At 45.8% G+C, this 19,896-nt stretch overlaps 1 protein-coding gene across 2 annotated transcripts in view; it reads right to left on the bottom strand.

Moving 5' to 3' along the window:
- The window catches only part of ENPP7 (ectonucleotide pyrophosphatase/phosphodiesterase 7), a 107,652-nt gene that overhangs the window by 13,677 nt on the left and 74,079 nt on the right, over positions 1 to 19,896 (bottom strand). For both annotated transcript variants that reach the window (XM_029599171.1, XM_029599174.1), the window contains exons 4-6: positions 13,431 to 14,060; positions 7,855 to 8,089; positions 141 to 161 (exon numbers count right to left, since the gene is read on the bottom strand). In XM_029599171.1, the coding sequence (XP_029455031.1) occupies positions 141 to 161; positions 7,855 to 8,089; positions 13,431 to 14,060 (886 nt within the window). The remainder of the gene's footprint in view (positions 1 to 140; positions 162 to 7,854; positions 8,090 to 13,430; positions 14,061 to 19,896) is intronic.

The raw sequence follows: 19,896 nt of genomic DNA, 5'->3' as shown, positions 1-19,896 counted from the left end.
CTTTTTTTCACTCTTTAGCGCTACAGGTTGAGCTGTGCCTTAGCACCCTGAACACCGCGGCAGAGCTGTAACACAGGAGAGCCGAAGCTTTGCCCAGGGCCTGCAGGCTAGACAGAAGTAGTACATGAGGAGTGACTTACCGGGCAATGTCGAGGTCTCCGCTGTGAAAAAAGTAAAAACAGTTAATTCACAAGCTGAATAGAAATCACTCCTATCTAATGTATCCTTATCTCTGAATGTTTGTTGTTTTCCCCAGTAACCAACACACAATGCATCTGATGAAGTGAACTATTCTCGAAAGCTCATGCTTAAATAAAAAAAAAAATTTAAGAAAAAAGTGTGAGAAGTGTAATACAAATCTAAATAAATAAATAAAAATAAAAATAAATTGATTAGTCTATAAGGTGCCATCCGACTCCTGTCATTTCAGCACACAATCGAAACTGTCAGTCTTACGCTCTGTCCCAATCCCTCTGCCAAAAAAACTCCTGCTCCCTCTGGCAATCAAAACTATGAAAATTAACACATTCCCCGGAACCTATTTTACCCCATCCACAGGTCCAAAATTTTCTAAATTGTGAAGGAATGATCCCCAGCTGCTCCTTCTCCACCTACCGGTACATAAAATTGATGTTGGCTGGGCTCCGTAGCCAGCACCAGTTTGTTGTACAGAAAAACATGCACTGCTGTGGTGCCAACCAGAAAACCCTGCAAAAAAAAGACACTTGGAACCCATATAATACTAAGCCTATTGCAATGCGTCTTGGACCGCCAACAATATAGTAAAAATCCCAAACCAAAACAGTAAACTGCAAACACTCAAACAGGAGCAACCCTATCTATGAAAGGGCAAATATTACACCAGGCCTTATTAAGAAAGCAGAACAAACCAGTCTGCTCTAAATTCCTACATAGAAACTATACATACTAGCAAAATACCTCACCTCGCTTACACATGCAGAACACAGACAGAACTTGATCAAATAGAGAATAAAGATACCATAAATATTAATAGAAGTGTGTAGACAGAAACCAAGCTAGACTCTGTATATTATAAAGCAATGGAGAAACAGAAATCTCACTAATCCTCATAAATCAAACAATAAAATCAAGAAATATAAATCAATCATAATAAGCCATACTAATAAAAAGCATACTGCCAAAAAGATGTCAAATAGAATAGCATCCAATAATTAAGAGCTCATATATAAAGTTTTAAAAATTTCCAAACAGCAATAAGATATTTCAAAATAGCAGACACATCAAACACCTAATAATTAAAACAAGAAGAGAAAAATACCTCACTTTCCATACCTGAAAATTTTGATTTTCAGTCACCTCGTGCTTGTCATGGATTAGTGGCAAAAAATGTTCACTCCCCCCCCCCCCCCCCCCCAAGACAGGCTCCCATTCACACACAAACACACCCTTCCCCCTCAGGCAGACTCCCATTCACAACCAACCAACTAACCCACCCACCCATCCATCCCAGGCAGGCTCTCAATTCATGACTAGCCCCCCCCCCCCCCCCCCAGGCAGACTTTCATTCACATACACACACATCCCCCCATCCCCCTCAGGCAGGCTCCTTTCACTCACACATACAACCCCCATCCTTCCACAGGCAGGCTTCATTTTTACACAGTCTCTATGCATGCAGGGTCCATGGGTCTTTCTTGCCGCCGCTGCCACCCGATGCCTCGTTCCTTGGAAGAGAGGAGGATTCATCGAATAGCAGAGCTGTAATCATCCTTCCTGCTGCTCCTCCACGTGTGCAGGCCGGCCCGCGGTAGTCAACACTGGCAGTGGTAGCACTTCTTGTATGCTCCCCTGGTGTATGGTGAGATGATGATACAGGCAGTAGTAGCACCGTAAGTATCGAGTTCTGGGGCAGCCAGCACAAGAGGAGGGATTGCAGAACGAGCTCCCAGTTTTCTTCTGCTGTTGCCTCTGGTGAGTGCATGGCCTTTGGCGGATCCCTTTCCTGAGCTCCCTTCCTTTGCTGCTGCCGCCCTACCGGCTGTGCCGCCCCAGGCAATTGCACGTATGCACACCTGGTCGCACCGGGCCTGCTTAAGTAATCAGCCTTGGGCCTAACTTTAGGAGAAGGCAGAGTATCAAATGCTTATAAATAAAATAAATAAATAGGACTTGGGATGGAAATCGTTTAAACAAACAAATAAATAAATGCATGTAAGCTTCCATTTATCCAGTCCTTACTCTTCAGCCTGCTCAGACACTAGTGCGGAAGATTTTGTTATCATGGGAATATTCTTATATTTTTGAATCCACTTCCTTCTATGGCCGCCTTTGGCCTGAAAGGGCTACACAGAAGACCTGCGCAAAAATCCCCTCTGCACATCTTCCACGAAGTTTTGTTTGCAGAATTATTTTCTGTGAATTATTGTTTTCCCTTGCTAGAAGCTGCAGAAAATTAAATCCGTGGGCGCAGGGTACTGGCAGCACAAGGGACGTGTGGGCTTTTTTTCACTCTTTAGCTCTACTTCTGCAAACCCCTTAAATCTTCTCCTGTGGGCGTGAGTGAGATGATTAGGAGGATGGCCTTCTCCCTCTCAGAGTTTGTACAGGCAAGGGGTCAACTAAGAAGGTGTAGCTGAGATTTTTTTTCCTTGGGATTAAATCAGTGCATCTGCCACAAGCTTTCCAGAACTCTGCTGCCTTCTTCACCTGAAGCCTGCCACAGAGTTATTGATTCAGTCCACCCACAGCTTGTTTGTAGACCCAGTATGACTTTGAAATTATTGCTGCGAGGGCGGGGGGTGGTAATGAGGCTTACTGCACTTACTCTCCTCAGAGAATCTGCACTGTTTTTTACGTTTATTTCCCAGAGGTTGGGAGTGCAGTGCCTGGAGATTTCCAAGTGGTCAGGGGATCAAAGAGTAATGCCTGAGTTGTCTGCCTTGGCTGGGGGGGAGAGTTGGGTGGAGGGGAGTGATCTGATGGGACATCAAGAACAAAAACAACTTAGGTCTTATTGGCCTGTAAACGGAGGGAGAGCTCAGAACCGGAGAGAAGGGAGACTTCGTTGCAATGTATTCCTGGGCCTGGAAGCAGGAAACCCCAGGACTGCATAGAGAGGCCAGGATGCATAGTCAGGAGCAGGGGGCGTCGGAGGTCTGTGCCCCCCCCGGACATTTGTCTCAGGCTCCCTCCCCTAGCAGCAGGATCATGTCACATCTGAGTCAGTCCTTAAAGGTGCAGCAGTTAGAGGGCCTGGCGGCACCAGAATCATTGCCAGTCCATGAGCCCCCTGCTTTCAAAAAGTGTAACTTGAACAGGGAAACCACACTGTCCTGGGGCTAGTGCTGCAAAGATTTGAGGCCATCAAAATCTTCCTATTTACTTTTGGCAGGTAAACATCCCCCCTCCTCTCAGCAGTGTAAAAGTTCAGGAATGCCTGGCTGGTTGGAAGCCTGTTTACAAAATGCTCTATTGCAGCCGGAGAGTTTAACACTTTCATAAAGTAGCTGCCATTACCACAGAGGGATAGTGAGAGAGACAGCCAAGTCAGAGAGAGAGTGAAAAGACAGAAGATACAGAATGTTGCCAGTAATCAGAGCTTTGTAACCCTGAGACTCCAGTGTATGCAAATCTATCTCATGCATTTTCATTATGGATATCCTGAAAACTCAACCGGTTAGGTGTGCCTCCAGGAGAAAGTTGGGAAACACTGGGGTAAGAGATGGCGGTATGGTGGTGGGGCACTAGCACAGTGCCCCCTCAAATTAACCCTACCCCCCCAAAAAAAAAAAAATTCAGTTCTGACTACAGCCTGGTCAGGAGCATTTATGGGGCTCGATGATGCATGAGTGTTCGGGGTTCAGACCGTGCACACTGACATTCTTCCCAAGGGGCTCTGACCTGGAGGGGCTAATCTCACTGGGGTCTACACTGGGAGCTCCCTGAGGGACTGGTCACCTGCATGCACACAGGACTACCTGGGGAAGCCTACCCAGCGTAACTACACACACAATGACTGGGATTATACCTGGGGGGGGGGGGGGGCTTGAACCCAGGAGCTTATTCCCCACGCAAATAGTCACACACAAACTTTGATTTAGTATAGCCCGGTTCCAGGTATTTAGGAAAGTAAGTTTATTTGAGCAGTAAAAGGATAGAACAAATAAAATCAAATCATGCAGAAGAACCAGTTGCAGATAATAATTGCTACATATATATAAAGCTTACATGTTTCCAAAGCGCCCGTCTGTGCTATCACGTCCAGAAGCGCTCGCTCCCTCTCTAGATGTTATTTCTCCTTGTACACTAAATGCATGGCAGAGCAGCAGTGTTCCCTCCCTCTCTAGATGTTATTTCTCCCTGTACACTAAATGCATGGCAGAGCAGCAGTGTTCCCTCCCTCTCTAGATGTTATTTCTCCCTGTACACTAAATGCATGGCAGAGCAGCAGTGTTCCCTCCCTCTCTAGATGTTATTTCTCCCTGTACACTAAATGCATGGCAGAGCAGCGGTGTTCCCTCCCTCTCTAGATGTTATTTCTCCCTGTACACTAAATGCATGGCAGAGCAGCAGTGTTCCCTCCCTCTCTAGATGTTATTTCTCCCTGTACACTAAATGCATGGCAGAGCAGCAGTGTTCCCTCCCTCTCTAGATGTTATTTCTCCCTGTACACTAAATGCATGGCAGAGCAGCAGTGTTCCCTCCCTCTCTAGATGTTATTTCTCCCTGTACACTAAATGCATGGCAGAGCAGCAGTGTTCCCTCCCTCTCTAGATGTTATTTCTCCCTGTACACTAAATGCATGGCAGAGCAGCAGTGTTCCCTCCCTCTCTAGATGTTATTTCTCCCTGTACACTAAATGCATGGCAGAGCAGCAGTGTTCCCTCATCTCTAGATGTTATTTCTTCCTGTACACTAAATGCATGGCAGAGCAGCAGGGTTCCCTCCCTCTCTAGATGTTATTTCTCCCTGTACACTAAATGCGTGGCAGAGCAGCAGTGTTCCCTCCCTCTCTAGATGTTATTTCTCCCTGTACACTAAATGCGTGGCAGAGCAGCAGTGTTCCCTCCCTCTCTAGATGTTATTTCTCCCTGTACACTAAATGCATGGCAGAGCAGCAGTGTTCCCTCCCTCTCTAGATGTTATTTCTCCCTGTACACTAAATGCATGGCAGAGCAGCAGTGTTCCCTCCCTCTCTAGATGTTATTTCTCCCTGTACACTAAATGCATGGCAGAGCAGCGGTGTTCCCTCCCTCTCTAGATGTTATTTCTCCCTGTACACTAAATGCATGGCAGAGCAGCGGTGTTCCCTCCCTCTCTAGATGTTATTTCTCCCTGTACACTAAATGCATGGCAGAGCAGCGGTGTTCCCTCCCTCTCTAGATGTTATTTCTCCCTGTACACTAAATGCATGGCAGAGCAGCAGTGTTCCCTCCCTCTCTAGATGTTATTTCTCCCTGTACACTAAATGCATGGCAGAGCAGCAGTGTTCCCTCCCTCTCTAGATGTTATTTCTCCCTGTACACTAAATGCATGGCAGAGCAGCAGTGTTCCCTCATCTCTAGATGTTATTTCTTCCTGTACACTAAATGCATGGCAGAGCAGCAGTGTTCCCTCCCTCTCTAGATGTTATTTCTCCCTGTACACTAAATGCGTGGCAGAGCAGCAGTGTTCCCTCCCTCTCTAGATGTTATTTCTCCCTGTACACTAAATGCGTGGCAGAGCAGCAGTGTTCCCTCCCTCTCTAGATGTTATTTCTCCCTGTACACTAAATGCGTGGCAGAGCAGCAGTGTTCCCTCCCTCTCTAGATGTTATTTCTCCCTGTACACTAAATGCATGGCAGAGCAGCAGTGTTCTCTCCCTCTCTAGATGTTATTTCTCCCTGTACACTAAATGCATGACAGAGCAGCAGTGTTCCCTCCCTCTCTAGATGTTATTTCTCCCTGTACACTAAATGCATGGCAGAGCAGCAGTGTTCCCTCCCTCTCTAGTTGTTATTTCTCCCTGTACACTAAATGCATGGCAGAGCAGCAGTGTTCCCTCATCTCTAGATGTTATTTCTCCCTGTACACTAAATGCATGGCAGAGCAGCAGTGTTCCCTCCCTCTCTAGTTGTTATTTCTCCCTGTACACTAAATGCATGGCAGAGCAGCAGTGTTCCCTCATCTCTAGATGTTATTTCTCCCTGTACACTAAATGCATGGCAGAGCAGCAGTGTTCCCTCCCTCTCTAGATGTTATTTCTCCCTGTACACTAAATGCATGGCAGAGCAGCAGTGTTCCCTCATCTCTAGATGTTATTTCTCCCTGTACACTAAATGCATGGCAGAGCAGCAGTGTTCCCTCCCTCTCTAGATGTTATTTCTCCCTGTACACTAAATGCGTGGCAGAGCAGCAGTGTTCCCTCCCTCTCTAGATGTTATTTCTCCCTGTACACTAAATGCGTGGCAGAGCAGCAGTGTTCCCTCCCTCTCTAGATGTTATTTCTCCCTGTACACTAAATGCGTGGCAGAGCAGCAGTGTTCCCTCCCTCTCTAGATGTTATTTCTCCCTGTACACTAAATGCGTGGCAGAGCAGCAGTGTTCCCTCCCTCTCTAGATGTTATTTCTTCCTGTACACTAAATGCGTGGCAGAGCAGCAGTGTTCCCTCATCTCTAGATGTTATTTCTCCCTGTACACTAAATGCATGGCAGAGCAGCAGTGTTCCCTCCCTCTCTAGATGTTATTTCTCCCTGTACACTAAATGCATGGCAGAGCAGCAGTGTTCCCACCCTCTCTAGATGTTATTTCTCCCTGTACACTAAATGCATGGCAGAGCAGCAGTGTTCCCTCCCTCTTTGTTCTTATCAGCTTCAGGCACAGCTGTGTGGCCTTCACTCTCTCAGGGGCCGATGCAATAAGACGTGCATTACAATGGGCGCTCGTACCGAGTTTCCTTTGAACTTGCACGCGTACAGCCACGTCTCCTGGGCACCTGATGCAATATGTAAATGAGCGGCTGCGTTAACAAGGGTGCGCTAGGGAAGAATGGTGCATCCTTAGCACTCAAATGCATCGGGCGCCCACTATTGCAACGGGCGCTCAATACGAGCATCCCTTTTATCCCACTTCAGGTCGATTTCGCCCAATATAAACACACAATAGCAAGAGGAGAAATCGGCCTGAAGCGTGTATATTGTGCATCCGGAATTTTTTTCTTTTTTTTTTTTAACATCAAGCCATTACATTATACCTTTATTTTTAAAACACGGCAAGCAGTAGATTTAAGGACTGCAACGATACTTAAGTAGGAGGAACCACAGAGAACAGTATTTTAAAAATTTCTCCTGAGCCCTTGACTCGCAGATTGATTTAATGCCACTTCTCTCGGCTGGAGTTAAATTTGCCTCGTTAAAAACTGTGCATTGGGCGCCCAGCTAATAGCTAATAGCCTCATCTACATGGAATTTACATGTGATGAACACTATTGGCTATGCGTTTGTTTGGGCGTGCGTTTTGGACACACTAATCTTTTTAGTGCATCGGGTGCTAGTCTCGTGTGTCCAAAATGCACGTCCAGCCGCACGTAAACCTATGCACTAGGTTGGGGGCACTATATTGCATCGGCCCCTCAGACTTTAGTATCAGTTAATTACTTACTTTCTCACCATAGAACTACTGGCATAACTGCAAGAAACAGATTCTTGCCTGTCCATAAGCATTTCACAGTAAATATGAGTTCACTCAGAGGTTGGCCTGTGGCCTTCAAACTAGTCTGGGTGAGAACCCTGAATCTATACAGCCTAACCTCTGACCTCAGGCAGAATGGTCAGAAATAATTCCATTACAGTGAGAAAGGAGAGATAAAAGAGTGATCTCTTTGCTTCCCTTACTTGTGCTGGGGTTCGAGTCTACCAGTAGGGTCTTGGTGACCTCCAGAGATCCATCATGCGCTTCAGGAGAGATGCCCAACAGCTCACACATGAGTGCATAGATGTGCACACTGTCAAAGGGCTCCACCATCAGATTCCGCTTAAAGGATGGACCCACAGCCCGGAAAATCGTTTTCATGTCCATGTCATCGTTGTCGAAGCCGTGCTCTCCCTTGTTGTTCTGCACCTTTATTTTCTGAAACCGAAAAGAAAACCTGACGTTTAGATACAATCCTGCATTTTTAAAGGCTGCAAGCACGCCAGCGTCAGACCCTGTAGGGCGGCTGGAGTAATGTTCAAAGCGGCGGGTGCAGAACTCTGGATTTGACTTGTGTATACTGGACGCCTGCAGCCCTGGTTCTAACACCTGAGCTCCCATGGGACCCTAGCTCGTCAAGGCCTTCAGCCAAGTTTCCCTAACCTCAGAATGCAATGAGATCCAGATTAACCATCAGGGAGCATGGACGGTTAACCTGGGTCTCGGTATTAAGCTCTTTATTTTTTTTTTGCTCGAAGGCTTCTGCTTTTGTTCGTTTATTTCCCGCCTTTCTGCAGAGCAAAGGGCTGCCCACAGATCTCCCTTTTGCCTCCCAGGAGCTGCTGCTTTCAGAAGTTTTGCCTGCGATTAGATGGGGACACCTCGCTGCCTGTTCCCTCACTGACGGTTGTGACGTGTGACTGGTTATTTATAATGGGACACATCCCTTTGAGTAGGATGATCATTCAGCTCCATGCCTGGAAGTTTTACCCCACCCTCAGCAAGTAGATGTACTTCTGATTTCCCTGCTGAGCTTCCTAAGAAAAGCTCACTGTGCTTTGAGGATCACCGCTGGATCCGAGTTCTGGGGAGCCGCACGTATCTTGAAGCTTTACATAAGAATATAAGATTTGCCATGCTGGGTCAGACTGAGGGTCCATCAAGCTCAGTATCCTGGTTCCAACAGTGGCCAATCCAGGTCACGAGTACCTGGCAGGATCCAAAAAAGGTTGATAAGATTCCAGGCTGCTTATCCCAGAGATAAGCAGTGGATTTCCCCAAGTCCACCTTAATACTGTTTTATGGACTTTTCTTCCGGGAACTTGTCCAAACCTTTTTTAAACTCAGCTACCCTAACAGCTTTTACCACAACCTCCGGCAATGAATTTCCGAGTTATGCGTTGACTACAAAAATATTTCCTCCTATTTGTCTTTTGAAAAGGTAAACAACCAATTCGCGTTTACCAGTTCCACTCCACTCATTATTTTATAGACCTCTATCATTTCTCTCCTCAGCCATCTCTTCTCCAAGCTGAAGAGCCCTAACCTCTTTAGCCTTTCCTCATAAGAATCATTCCATCCCCTTTATCATTTTGGTTGCCTTCCCTGTACTTTTTCTAATTCTGTTATGTCTTTGCCAGAGGGGGGAGGGAGGGGTGGCGAGGCACTGGCACTATATCAATGCCTGGGGGGGGAAAAGCTGACCAAATCTGTCCCTGTTACAAACCTCTTCTGGGCACTGCAGTAGGATGAGTGACAGGGAGCATTCTCACTACACCTCAGTCACAGCCTCCAGCTTCCTCTTGCCGGTAGCTTTATGGAGTCAGTAACATTGTAAGGGTTCAGGTTAAGAACCATGATCAGAGTAGCAGGGGCTCCATGAAGCTCAGGGCATTCCCAGTTCGAGGTCAGCCGCAGCAGAGGAGTGTGATGGTTATATTTTATTAATAATGCCCACTGGCAGGCAATTCCCGCACTTAATTCTGCAGGCCAGATGGAGGGCCTTTCAGACAGCCAGGCCCAGCTTGTTCCCTGGACACGGAGAGGTGCAGCTGCACTATTTATGAAATCAGTGTGGGCAAGTGAATCTTATTCCCTATGTTTTTATTCTTAGCACGCGAGGAAGGAGGAGGTGAGTGTTATAGTGAGGGGGGTGTGTGTGTGCAGCTGCAGAATCCCTCCTTGTTATTAAAAACCAAAGAGGATACTGCATTATTGTACAAACAACCTGGAACATGGGGGTAACAACAACAACTCCCCAGAAAGGCCTGCTCCACTGAACTTTTCTAAAATGTCAGGACAGAAAAAAAAAAAGATTAAAAATGCTCAGAATGAAGAAATGTTCTCCTCGAACAGTAATAATCCCCTCTGGACAGGATCGTTACTGGCAGTTATTGCCCTGTCTGTCTTAAAAGCCCACCATTTGGCCTCCAGAATTAAGTGTGAGCATTAAGGGTCTGTAAATACCCTGTCACTGAGCATTATTAATTCAACACAGCCACCACAGTCATTTGCTGCAGCTGCTCTGGGACCAGCAATGCCCCACTTAGGTGTCCGACGTTCATGGAGCCCCTGTGGTCCTGATGATGTGTCTTAATCTGAATCCGCAGAACATGATTGACTACTAAACCTACGGACTGCGAGGCAGAGATGGAAGCTAAAGAGAACGCTCCCCGTCTCTCACCCTACTGCAGTGCCATATCGCTCCTCCTCCTCCCCAGAAGATGTTTGTGAACAGGGACGGATTTGGTCAGCCGCCGTCCCTAAGGCACCGATTCAGCGCCAGTGCCATGCCGGCCCTCCCTCCCCAGGCAAAGTTTCAAGATGAGTGTGGCTCCCAGGTTCTCAGCTCCGGCGGTGACCCTCAGAGCGCAGTGAGGGCAGGGGGCTCAGCCTGTCCTCACAGGCTACGCCCACTGCACTGAAGCGCAGAGGGGATGGGGCTTCTGAGTGAGGGGCTAGTGCTCATGCTCACAGGGCAGTGGGACCTTCCCAGGGCAGGCTTGCACAGCGGCAGGGTGGGGGCAGGAACTGGGTCACCCTCTCCCACATCTTGCTGCCCTAGGTACAGGCCTAGTAAACTTGTGTGTAAGTCCAAGCCTGGTTTGTAATCCCCGGTTAGGAATCCTTCTGCATTTCCTTAGAACATGTACAGATGCTAGACCTCTCCACCCTCGCCCCTGTACCCACCACCTTTTTCCCCACTAGCAGGCTGACACATTACGGTGCGCTTGGCCGAGCGCACCATTTACCATGTGATTGGCCATGCGTTTTCGACGCGCGTCTATTACTCCGTATACAGTAAGGGGGTATAGCGCATCGAAAACGCGTGGCTAGCCCCCCAAAAACGAATAGCACTCATCACACGCAAGTGCGTGTTGATGAGGCTATTAGTTAGTCCCCTGGGATATTGAAAGTAAAATGTGCGGCCAAGCCGCACATTTCACGCTCAGAAATTAGCCCAAGGGCAGGCGTTAATTTCTGAGCAACCCAGAAAAGTGTACAGAAAAGCAGAAAATGCTGTACACCCTCCGACTTAACATCCTAGCGATATTAAGTTGGAGGAACCAAAAATTAAAATAAGTAAATAAATTAAAAAAAAAAAAATCTGCCCTTCAGTCAGAGGTTAGAAAAACCGATGCTCAATTTTACCAGCATCCGTTTTCTTGACCCGTGGCTGTCAGTGGGTTTGAGAACCGATGCCGGTAAAATAGAGCATCGGTTGTTGGGACCCGCTGACAGCCCCTAGTGCCTCCTTATTAGCGCGACCCCTCATTTAAATAAAGAATCCCACGCCCAGGAGAGGTGGCTGGGCGTGCGTCGGGAGAGCGGGCGCTCAACACGGAGCACCAGATTTCCCGTGATTTTCACTGTATCGGCGTGCCGGTGAGGACAAAAGAAAAAACAGCGGAGGATGGTCTCGTAATGCAGAGAGCAACAGAAGTAAAGGGAGACCAATCGTTGAATAAAAGGTCTTTATTAGCACAAAATAAATTAAAATGCTCTTGCCCAACTCTGGCCGAGTTTCACCTTAATGTAAGGCTGCATCAGGGGCTTAAAACATTTTTTTTGCTCTGAATATTGGTAGTGATTTCCAAAGAGAACTGTATGCAGGATCTTCAGTTTCAATCACCTCACACGGTCTGTGCACTCCATAGTTAGGGTAATTCTTTGCGACCTGCCATAATTTAATACAATATAAGGAGGTCCTTATGGCTCTGTTCTTTCATAATTGAAATATTATCCTTAGAAAATCATTGCTCTCGATCCAGCCACATCTGATGCTGTTATTGAAACTGAAGATCCTCTATACAGTTCTCTTTGGAAATCACTACCAATATTCAGAGCAAAACTCGGCCAGAGTTGGACAAGAGTATTTTAATTTATTTTGTGCTAATAAAGACCTTTAATTCAACGACTGGACTCACTATACTTCTGTAGGTGTCGGTGAGGAGCTAAGCTGCCTGAAGGGTCCTTGGGGTGAAAAGTTGCAGTCTGCATCTTCCAGTGTAACTGTACGAACTACTCCAAGTACCAGGAGCTTCACTGCTCATTTATACATTATCCAATCGCCTCCAAACTCCACTTCTGTGAGAGAAATAAAAAACCAGAGCAGGTGGGGCAGTAAGGGAGAGGAGATACAGGGGTGGAGGGAGAGAGGGTGGAAGGACAGAGGCAGTGAGAAGGCAGTAGAAGGGAAAGAGCAACTCAGTAGGAAAGGGGAAGAGTTATACATTAGGAAAGAGTAATGAACGAGGGAATGGTATCTGGGGCCAGGTGAGGAGAGAGCAGAGAGCAGTAAAGGAGAGGAGAAGGAGCGAAGGGAAGGCAGAGGATGGGGTTTCCAAAGTCAGGCCCCCAGAGCAAGGAAAACCAGAACCCATATTTCATATTTTACAGTATTTAGGAATAAACGTTTTCTGGTGTGGGAAAGGAAGGAAAGGGATTATCATGTTGGGAACACAGTTTGGGTTAGATGTAACATGAGGAGAAGTATCTTTTATATCCTTGGGCAATTTCCAGAGAATAATCAAAAGAGAAGGATTTCTTGTGCTGAATATGGTTGTGTGGTTGCCATCTTAATCTACCTGCAGACGTAGAAATCACAATCAGTCGCTCAGAAGTTATAGGCGAAACCTTTTTAATTGGACGGGTGATTTCCCAGAGTTATAATCCTGTCATGGGATCCGTGCAAAATCTGAAGAAGGGAGCTGAGCTGTTGAAAGCTCTGCACCCCATGTATGACGTGATTCCAACACTAAGGGCTCGCCTGCAGCCTGCCTGTTGACCCTGCTTTCTGGTGAGCACTGTTTTGGCAGCTTTTTCTATTTTAGTGGGAGAATGTTTAAAATAGATTTTAACAAATAACAAAAACATCACTGCATGAATGCACCAATCACAATGCAAGTAAATCAGTATCCAGCAAGCATTTTTTTTTTTTCCATTTTAAATCCCGATATCAAAACTGCATGTTTATAGTAAAAGGACCCTAGAAGTGCACCAGGTAATCAAATTCACCTTCTTGGTGCCACTTAAGTATAATCATAGGTCCCAAAAACATTTTAAAAAATCTGTTTTGTTTTGTTTTTCAAATATGCATGTAAAAACATTGATCATGCCTGTGCATTTAAATATTTTGGGGATCCTTGAACCCAGAAAGAATCAGGGGAAGTAAGGATTGCAACGCTTCTTTCCGTTAAGCTGAGGAAGCAGGGAAAGATGGAAAGGAACACAGAGGGTTCTATTTTAGAATACTAAAAAGCAAAAGAGCCATGCTTACTCCGTGGATAACATATCCTGGGTCGCCGTACAGCACCAAGGGGGGAATCCGAGGACTTTTTGTGTAATGCAGCCTCTCCGGAAGCTCCTCTTTCTTGTACACATTTAGATGTGGATGGCCGTTTTTCAGGGCCTGGTACACCTGCTCCAGCTTGCCTTCTTTTGGCAACAATAGTCCAGTTGGTCCATAGTCGAGCAGTTCGAACTGGAGGTCCTTGAAGGAGAAGTTTGCAATCCGTGAGAGTACAATCTCATTCACTGCGGGCTCCTTCAGGACTGTCCTCATGCCGTGGTCAGCTGTAATAATCAAGTTCAGTTTGGATTTCAGCCCGTAGTGTTCAATGCGGCTCCTTATGTGGCCAATAGCCCAGTCCACCTGCCTGACCATCTCTTTCGTTTCTTGGGATTCTGGACCAAACTTGTGTCCGGTGGAATCCGGCTCTCCAAAATAGAGGGCCACAAAGTCGAGGTCCCGCTCTGTGAACCACGACATGACCGTTTCAATGTTTTCTGCCCACTCTGTCTTATTGTTCCATTTGTGGAACCCGGACTCCACCTTCTTCACGCTCACTTCTTCACCTTGGTAGGTAGCATTGCCTCCGGGGAAAAAGAGGGACCCGGTCTTCAAGCCCTGGAAGAAGAAGGACATGTCAGTCATTTTTTTTCAAGAACTTATTTATTTGTATATACAACATTCTCCTGCCAAGGGGAAGGTAAAAATCTCATTTGTTAATCTCATTGGCATTCATTCTCTTTGTCCATCCAGCTAACCATTTAGTCACCAGTCTGTTTGAAATCTTGCCTACTCAGTAACTTGCCTTTTATCACAAAAGCCTTTGGGTTTCACTCACTTAATGGATAGATTATTGATTTTTTTGCTGCTACAACTATAATTTATTGACTGATATAATTTTTATAGCCTATGATTCAGGTCAAAAGGCCCCGATTTTTTTGTTTTTGCTTTCTTTTTGCTACTGAAGGGGATATTTGATACATGTCTATAAAATAATGAGTGGAATGGAATGAATAAACATTAACCAGTTTATACTGATTTAAAAATAATAAGAGAAAATATTTCTTTACTCAATGCATAATTAAGCTCTGGAATTTGTTGCCGGAGGATGTGGTGAAAGCTATTAATGTAGCTGCGTTTAAAAAACGTTTGGACAAGTTCCTGAAAGAAAAGTCCATTAATCATTATTAAGGTAGAGTTAATGCAGAAATCCACTGCTTATTCTTGGGATAAACAGCTTGGAATCTATCTACCCCTTGGGATCCTGCCAAGTACTTGTGACCTGGCTTGGCCACTGTTGGAGACAGGATACTGGGCTTGATGGTCCCTTTGTCTGACCAGTATGACAAGTCTTATGTTCCTATGCTCTTATCAGGATGATTTATTTCATGCCTTGACTGAAAACAGAGTGTAAAAAATAGATTCAGTCTCGAAAGATCTGAAAAGATCTATTTCTAGAATGATTGTTTTGCAATAGGTGGGATCTAAGTATTGTTAAATAAATAAATAAATAAATATTTCATTATTATCTTTTCAGTCTTTTGATGTTTAGATAAAAATTTAGAGCAGTAAAAGAAACTGTGCTTACCACCCACCAAGAAGCCTTGGAAGAATGCTTGCTCTGTAGATGACCTGATATTGAGTAGCATCTCAGTAGGATGGGGGCAGCTGGGTAGATTACATAAGTACATAAAATTTGCCATACTGGGTCAGACCAAGGGTCCATCATATCCAGTATCCTGTTTCCAGCAGTGGCCAATCCAGGTCACAGGTACATGACAGGATTCCAAAGATTCCATGCTGCTTATTCCATGGATAAAAAGTGGATTTATGTAACTCCACCTTAATAATGGTTTATGGGCTTTTCCTCCAGGAACTTGCCAAACCTTTTTTTTAAATTATTGGAAACTTTTATTTATGCTTACAGGGATAGAGAACATTCACAAAATTGTTGAACAGAAAGAAAATATCCCTTACATCATCATTATAATTTAACATCTTCACAGGTGCTTTATCCAGGATAAACAGTGTATGCCTCTCTTCACCCTTTATGCTCAGGCTTGTGGACCCTTGGCCGACGAGAGGATGGTGTACCTTTCGGAGGGTCCGTAGGCTCTCTCGTCGGGTGGCGAGGCAGAACAGGAGGCGGGACCAGCTGACCCTTGACACTGGAGGCTGAGGCGAACACGGAGGTGATAAAGAGACGAGATGAGGCGCTGTGTCTTCACCACTGGTGGTCTGCGGTCCCCCCAGGAGGAGCCCGTAGGGACCCGACCGCTGGGACTTAGGTGGACCTAGGGAGGTCAGGGAAACGGTGCAAGGGCCAACTTGAGCTTCGCCCTGGAAGCCCGCGGTCCCCCCAGGAGGAGCCCGTAGGGACCCGGGCCGCTGGGACTTAGGCGGGCCCTTGGAGACGGTAGTCTTGAAGAAGTCCTAGGTCGAGTGCCAGAGGGTCGTCGCTCACCAGTCCGAAGTTGTACGCCAGAGGATCACCACTTGCCAATCCGAAGTCAGGAACCAGAGAATCACCGTCAGCCAATCCGAAGTCAGGAACCAGAGAATCACCGTAAGCCAATCCAAAGTCAGGAACCAGGAAGATGAAGCAGGAACCAGAAGCCAAGCTCAAGGAACTCACCGAAGCAAGCAGACTGGACAAAGCTCACAGGAGACGTTGCCAAGTCGAGGAATGAGCAGAGGAAGCCTCCTTAAATACTTCCTCTGCTCTGGATCATTGGAAGCAGGTGAGTATCATTAAAGGGATCAGGTCCCTTTAAATCCAGCAGGGGGCGTGGCCTCGCGCCTAAAGATGGCGGCGGCCATCTTGGATTTCCTCCGAGGAGGAGCAGGGACAGCTCCCCAGCAGGCGGCCAGACTGCGGACCAACCCCGGGGTGATGGGCCCCGGGGAGCGTTTCAGGGGTTGCTGCGGCGGGTCGCCGCTGCGGTGGAGGTAGGGGGCCGCTCCCATGGCCGTCCACGGGCGCGGGACACAACATCACCTATATGTAATTTTTTCAAAGTAAAAACCAAATAATATCACAATACATGCCAAACATACACACACACATTCACACACTCAAACCCATTCCTGGCCTACTGAACCAATTAATATCCAAAGACCTGTGCACGCTTCTCTTATCTCTTATCCTGGTTATCACCATAAAGGGGAATATCCACTACCTTGAAGGGATTATTGAATAGCATTAGGTAATAGAGCATAAATGATCTCCCATAATCTAATATATTCGCGTGGTACCAATCGCTGAGTATATTTAATATCTAACCTTTCAATTTGCATCCAATCGGCTAATCTTTGGTATCAAAAGCTGCAAATGGGCTTTTTGGTTGAATCCAATTATAGAGAATACAGGATTTGGCCAATAAAGCAACTATTCGAACAAATTTAGCTTGACTGTTTGAAATATGTGTCACCGTTCACATTGAACCTAAAAAGAGAAATTCCCCACAAAAAAGTGGTTTAATTTGAATTACTTGCTCAATTATATTCAGTATGATATTCCAAACAGAATATAGTGTAGAACAGAATACTGTACAAGGGAATCAGAAGGGTTACCAAGAAACAAAAGCATATCATCTGCGAATAAGAAACTTTTATACTCTCTCTTACCGAAGAAAAAATCTTTAATTGCTGGAATTGTTTTTATTTTTGTCACTAAGGGTTCAACCATCAAAATATATAATGAGGGTGATAATTAACCAACTACCAATACAACAATATGACATCTTCTCTATCCCCAGACCTAAAAAAAGAGGGGGTGGAATAATGTTAATCACAAAAAAAGAATTAAGACTAACTCAACAAGCCTTCAAATCTACGACTAAATTAGAAATCGGATTATTCAAATCCTCCCAACTCCAAATCTGCCTTATTTACGCCCCCCCAGGGCTCCTAGAAGCCGACCCCTCTCCACTCATCGAAATTATAGCCAAACATATCGACTCCATCTCACCTGCTATCATTTTAGGAGATTTCAACATCCATGTTGATTCTCCCTCCCCATCTTCCAACTGCGAAGCCCTACTTTCCTCCTTCCAGGCAATGGGTTTCAATCAAATCATAAATAAGCCCACCCATAAGGCAGGCCACACGCTTGACCTGATATTCACAAATGATATCATCTCGCCCATCTCCCCACCTTCCTGCTCCCCCATCCCCTGGTCAGACCATTCGTTGATAGTTACAAAACTAGCCATTAATCAAAAACAGACCCCTATTGCTCCCAAATCCTCCATCCAATTCAGGAAACCTTGTTCTATGGACACTCTCAACAACAGCCTTGCCAAAGACCTATCCAAATTGGACCTCGCAGATGCTGATACCGCAATTAATTCCTGGCAAACAATCACACACGCAGTAGCAAACACAATATGTCCATTATCCTCAAAAACTATCAACCCAGCACGCACGAACAAAAAACCCTGGTTCTCTACAGAATTAAGAAAACTCAAACAAGACCTACAACACAAGGAACTACGCTGGCGGAAAGACCCCTCCCCCACAGCATTGGCTTCTTACAAAACAGCAATGAGCTTCTACAGAACATCGATCACCCGCACCAAACGAGATTTTTATGCCAAAAAAATACACGGTTTCTTATACGACCCTAAAACGCTTTTCTCATATGTGGCAGCCCTCACTACTCCCACTTCCCCTACCTTCTCAGAAGAAGAAGCCCAAAACAAATCCACAGAGTTGGCGATTTTCTTTGACAACAAAGTCAAAAACCTACTTGGCCCACTGGCAACATCCAACACTTCATCCGTAGCATTACAACCCCCAGCCAAACTCCTAGCCAAAATCCATCATCTACTATCCTTAAACAGACGCTAGTATCTCTTGAACCTACATCATCACTGGAAATAGAATCAATTATCAAGAAAATGAAACCCTCGTCTCACCCTTGGGACCAAATACCAACCAAACTTCTCCTCACCATTCCTAACACCATTGCCAGATCTCTGGCAGACATCATAAATTGTTCCCTCAATCAAGGATCTGTCCCTGACTCCTTAAAAATTGCTTCGCTGAAACCCTTACTAAAAAAACCCAATCTAGACCCAGCCAACCCAGCAATTTCCGCCCCATCGCAAACCTACCTTTTATAGCTAAAATAATGGAAAAGCTTGTCAACTTCCGTCTCACTGACTACTTGGACTCCCACAATATCTTATACCCTTCTCAATTCGGATTCAGGAAACGCCTAAACACAGAATCCCTCCTTCTTTCTTTAACGGACACCATCCTGATGGGCCTTGACAAGGGACAATCATACCTTCTAGCCCTACTCGATATTTCTGCGGCGTTTGACATGGTAAATCACGACATCCTCATCAGCCGTCTAATGGAAATAGGCATCTCTGGCTCCGCACTGCTCTGGTTTAAATCCTTTCTGAACAACAGGCACTACAAAGTTAAAATAAACGACAAAGAATCCCACCCCATCCCGTCAAAACAAGGAGTACCACAGGGCTCTTCTCTTTCCCCTACCCTGTTTAACATATATCTACTTCCATTATGCCAGCTGCTCAATAGCCTCAACCTCACCCACTTTATATACGCAGACGATGTGCAAATCATAATCCCCATCTCAGACCCCATCTCCTCAACTCTAAATTTCTGGAACGACTGCCTACAAGCCATTAACCAGCTTCTCTCGAGTCTCAACCTGGTCCTAAATACGTCCAAAACGGAACTCCTGGTTATCTCCCCTAGCGATAACCACCCCTTCACCAACAACACAATAACCCCACTAGCAAGCCATGTCAGAGACCTTGGGGCCACCCTTGACGCTAGAATGAATTTCAAAAAATTCATTAACGCGACAACTAAAGAATGTTTCTTCAAGCTACAGGTCCTGAAGCATCTAAGACCGCTCTTACACTTCCAGGATTTCCGTTCTGTGCTTCAAGCAATACTGTTTTCAAAGATAGACTATTGCAACGCTCTTCTACTCGGTCTCCCCGCCTCTTCGACCAAACCTCTACAGATGCTGCAAAACGCAGCGGCCAGGATCCTTACAAACACACGGCGCAAGGACCACATCACACCTATCCTAAAAATCTTACATTGGCTTCCTATTCAATATAGAATACTTTTCAAAGCTCTCACTATCATCCACAAATCGGTCTACCAACAATCCACTCTCCAACTCACCTTCCCTCTGGAACTACACACATCCTCAAGACCAATAAGAACTGCCTACAAACGTAAGCTCAAGGCCCCTCCCAACAAATCATCAGTCCACAACTCCATTAACAAGCGAGCACTTTCGACAGCAGGTCCGCTACATTGGAATTCGCTTCCTCAAGACTTACGCCAGGAACAATGCCATTTAACCTTCAGAAAAAAACTTAAAACCTGGCTGTTCACACAAGCCTACCGTTGAAGGAATCCATTTTAACCAACTCTCTCACCCTTCAACCCACCCTTTATC

Source organism: Rhinatrema bivittatum, chromosome 4, assembly GCF_901001135.1.
Source record: "Rhinatrema bivittatum chromosome 4, aRhiBiv1.1, whole genome shotgun sequence".
Taxonomy (NCBI): Eukaryota; Metazoa; Chordata; class Amphibia; order Gymnophiona; family Rhinatrematidae; genus Rhinatrema; species Rhinatrema bivittatum.
This window is presented reverse-complemented; position numbering and strand designations above follow the sequence as displayed.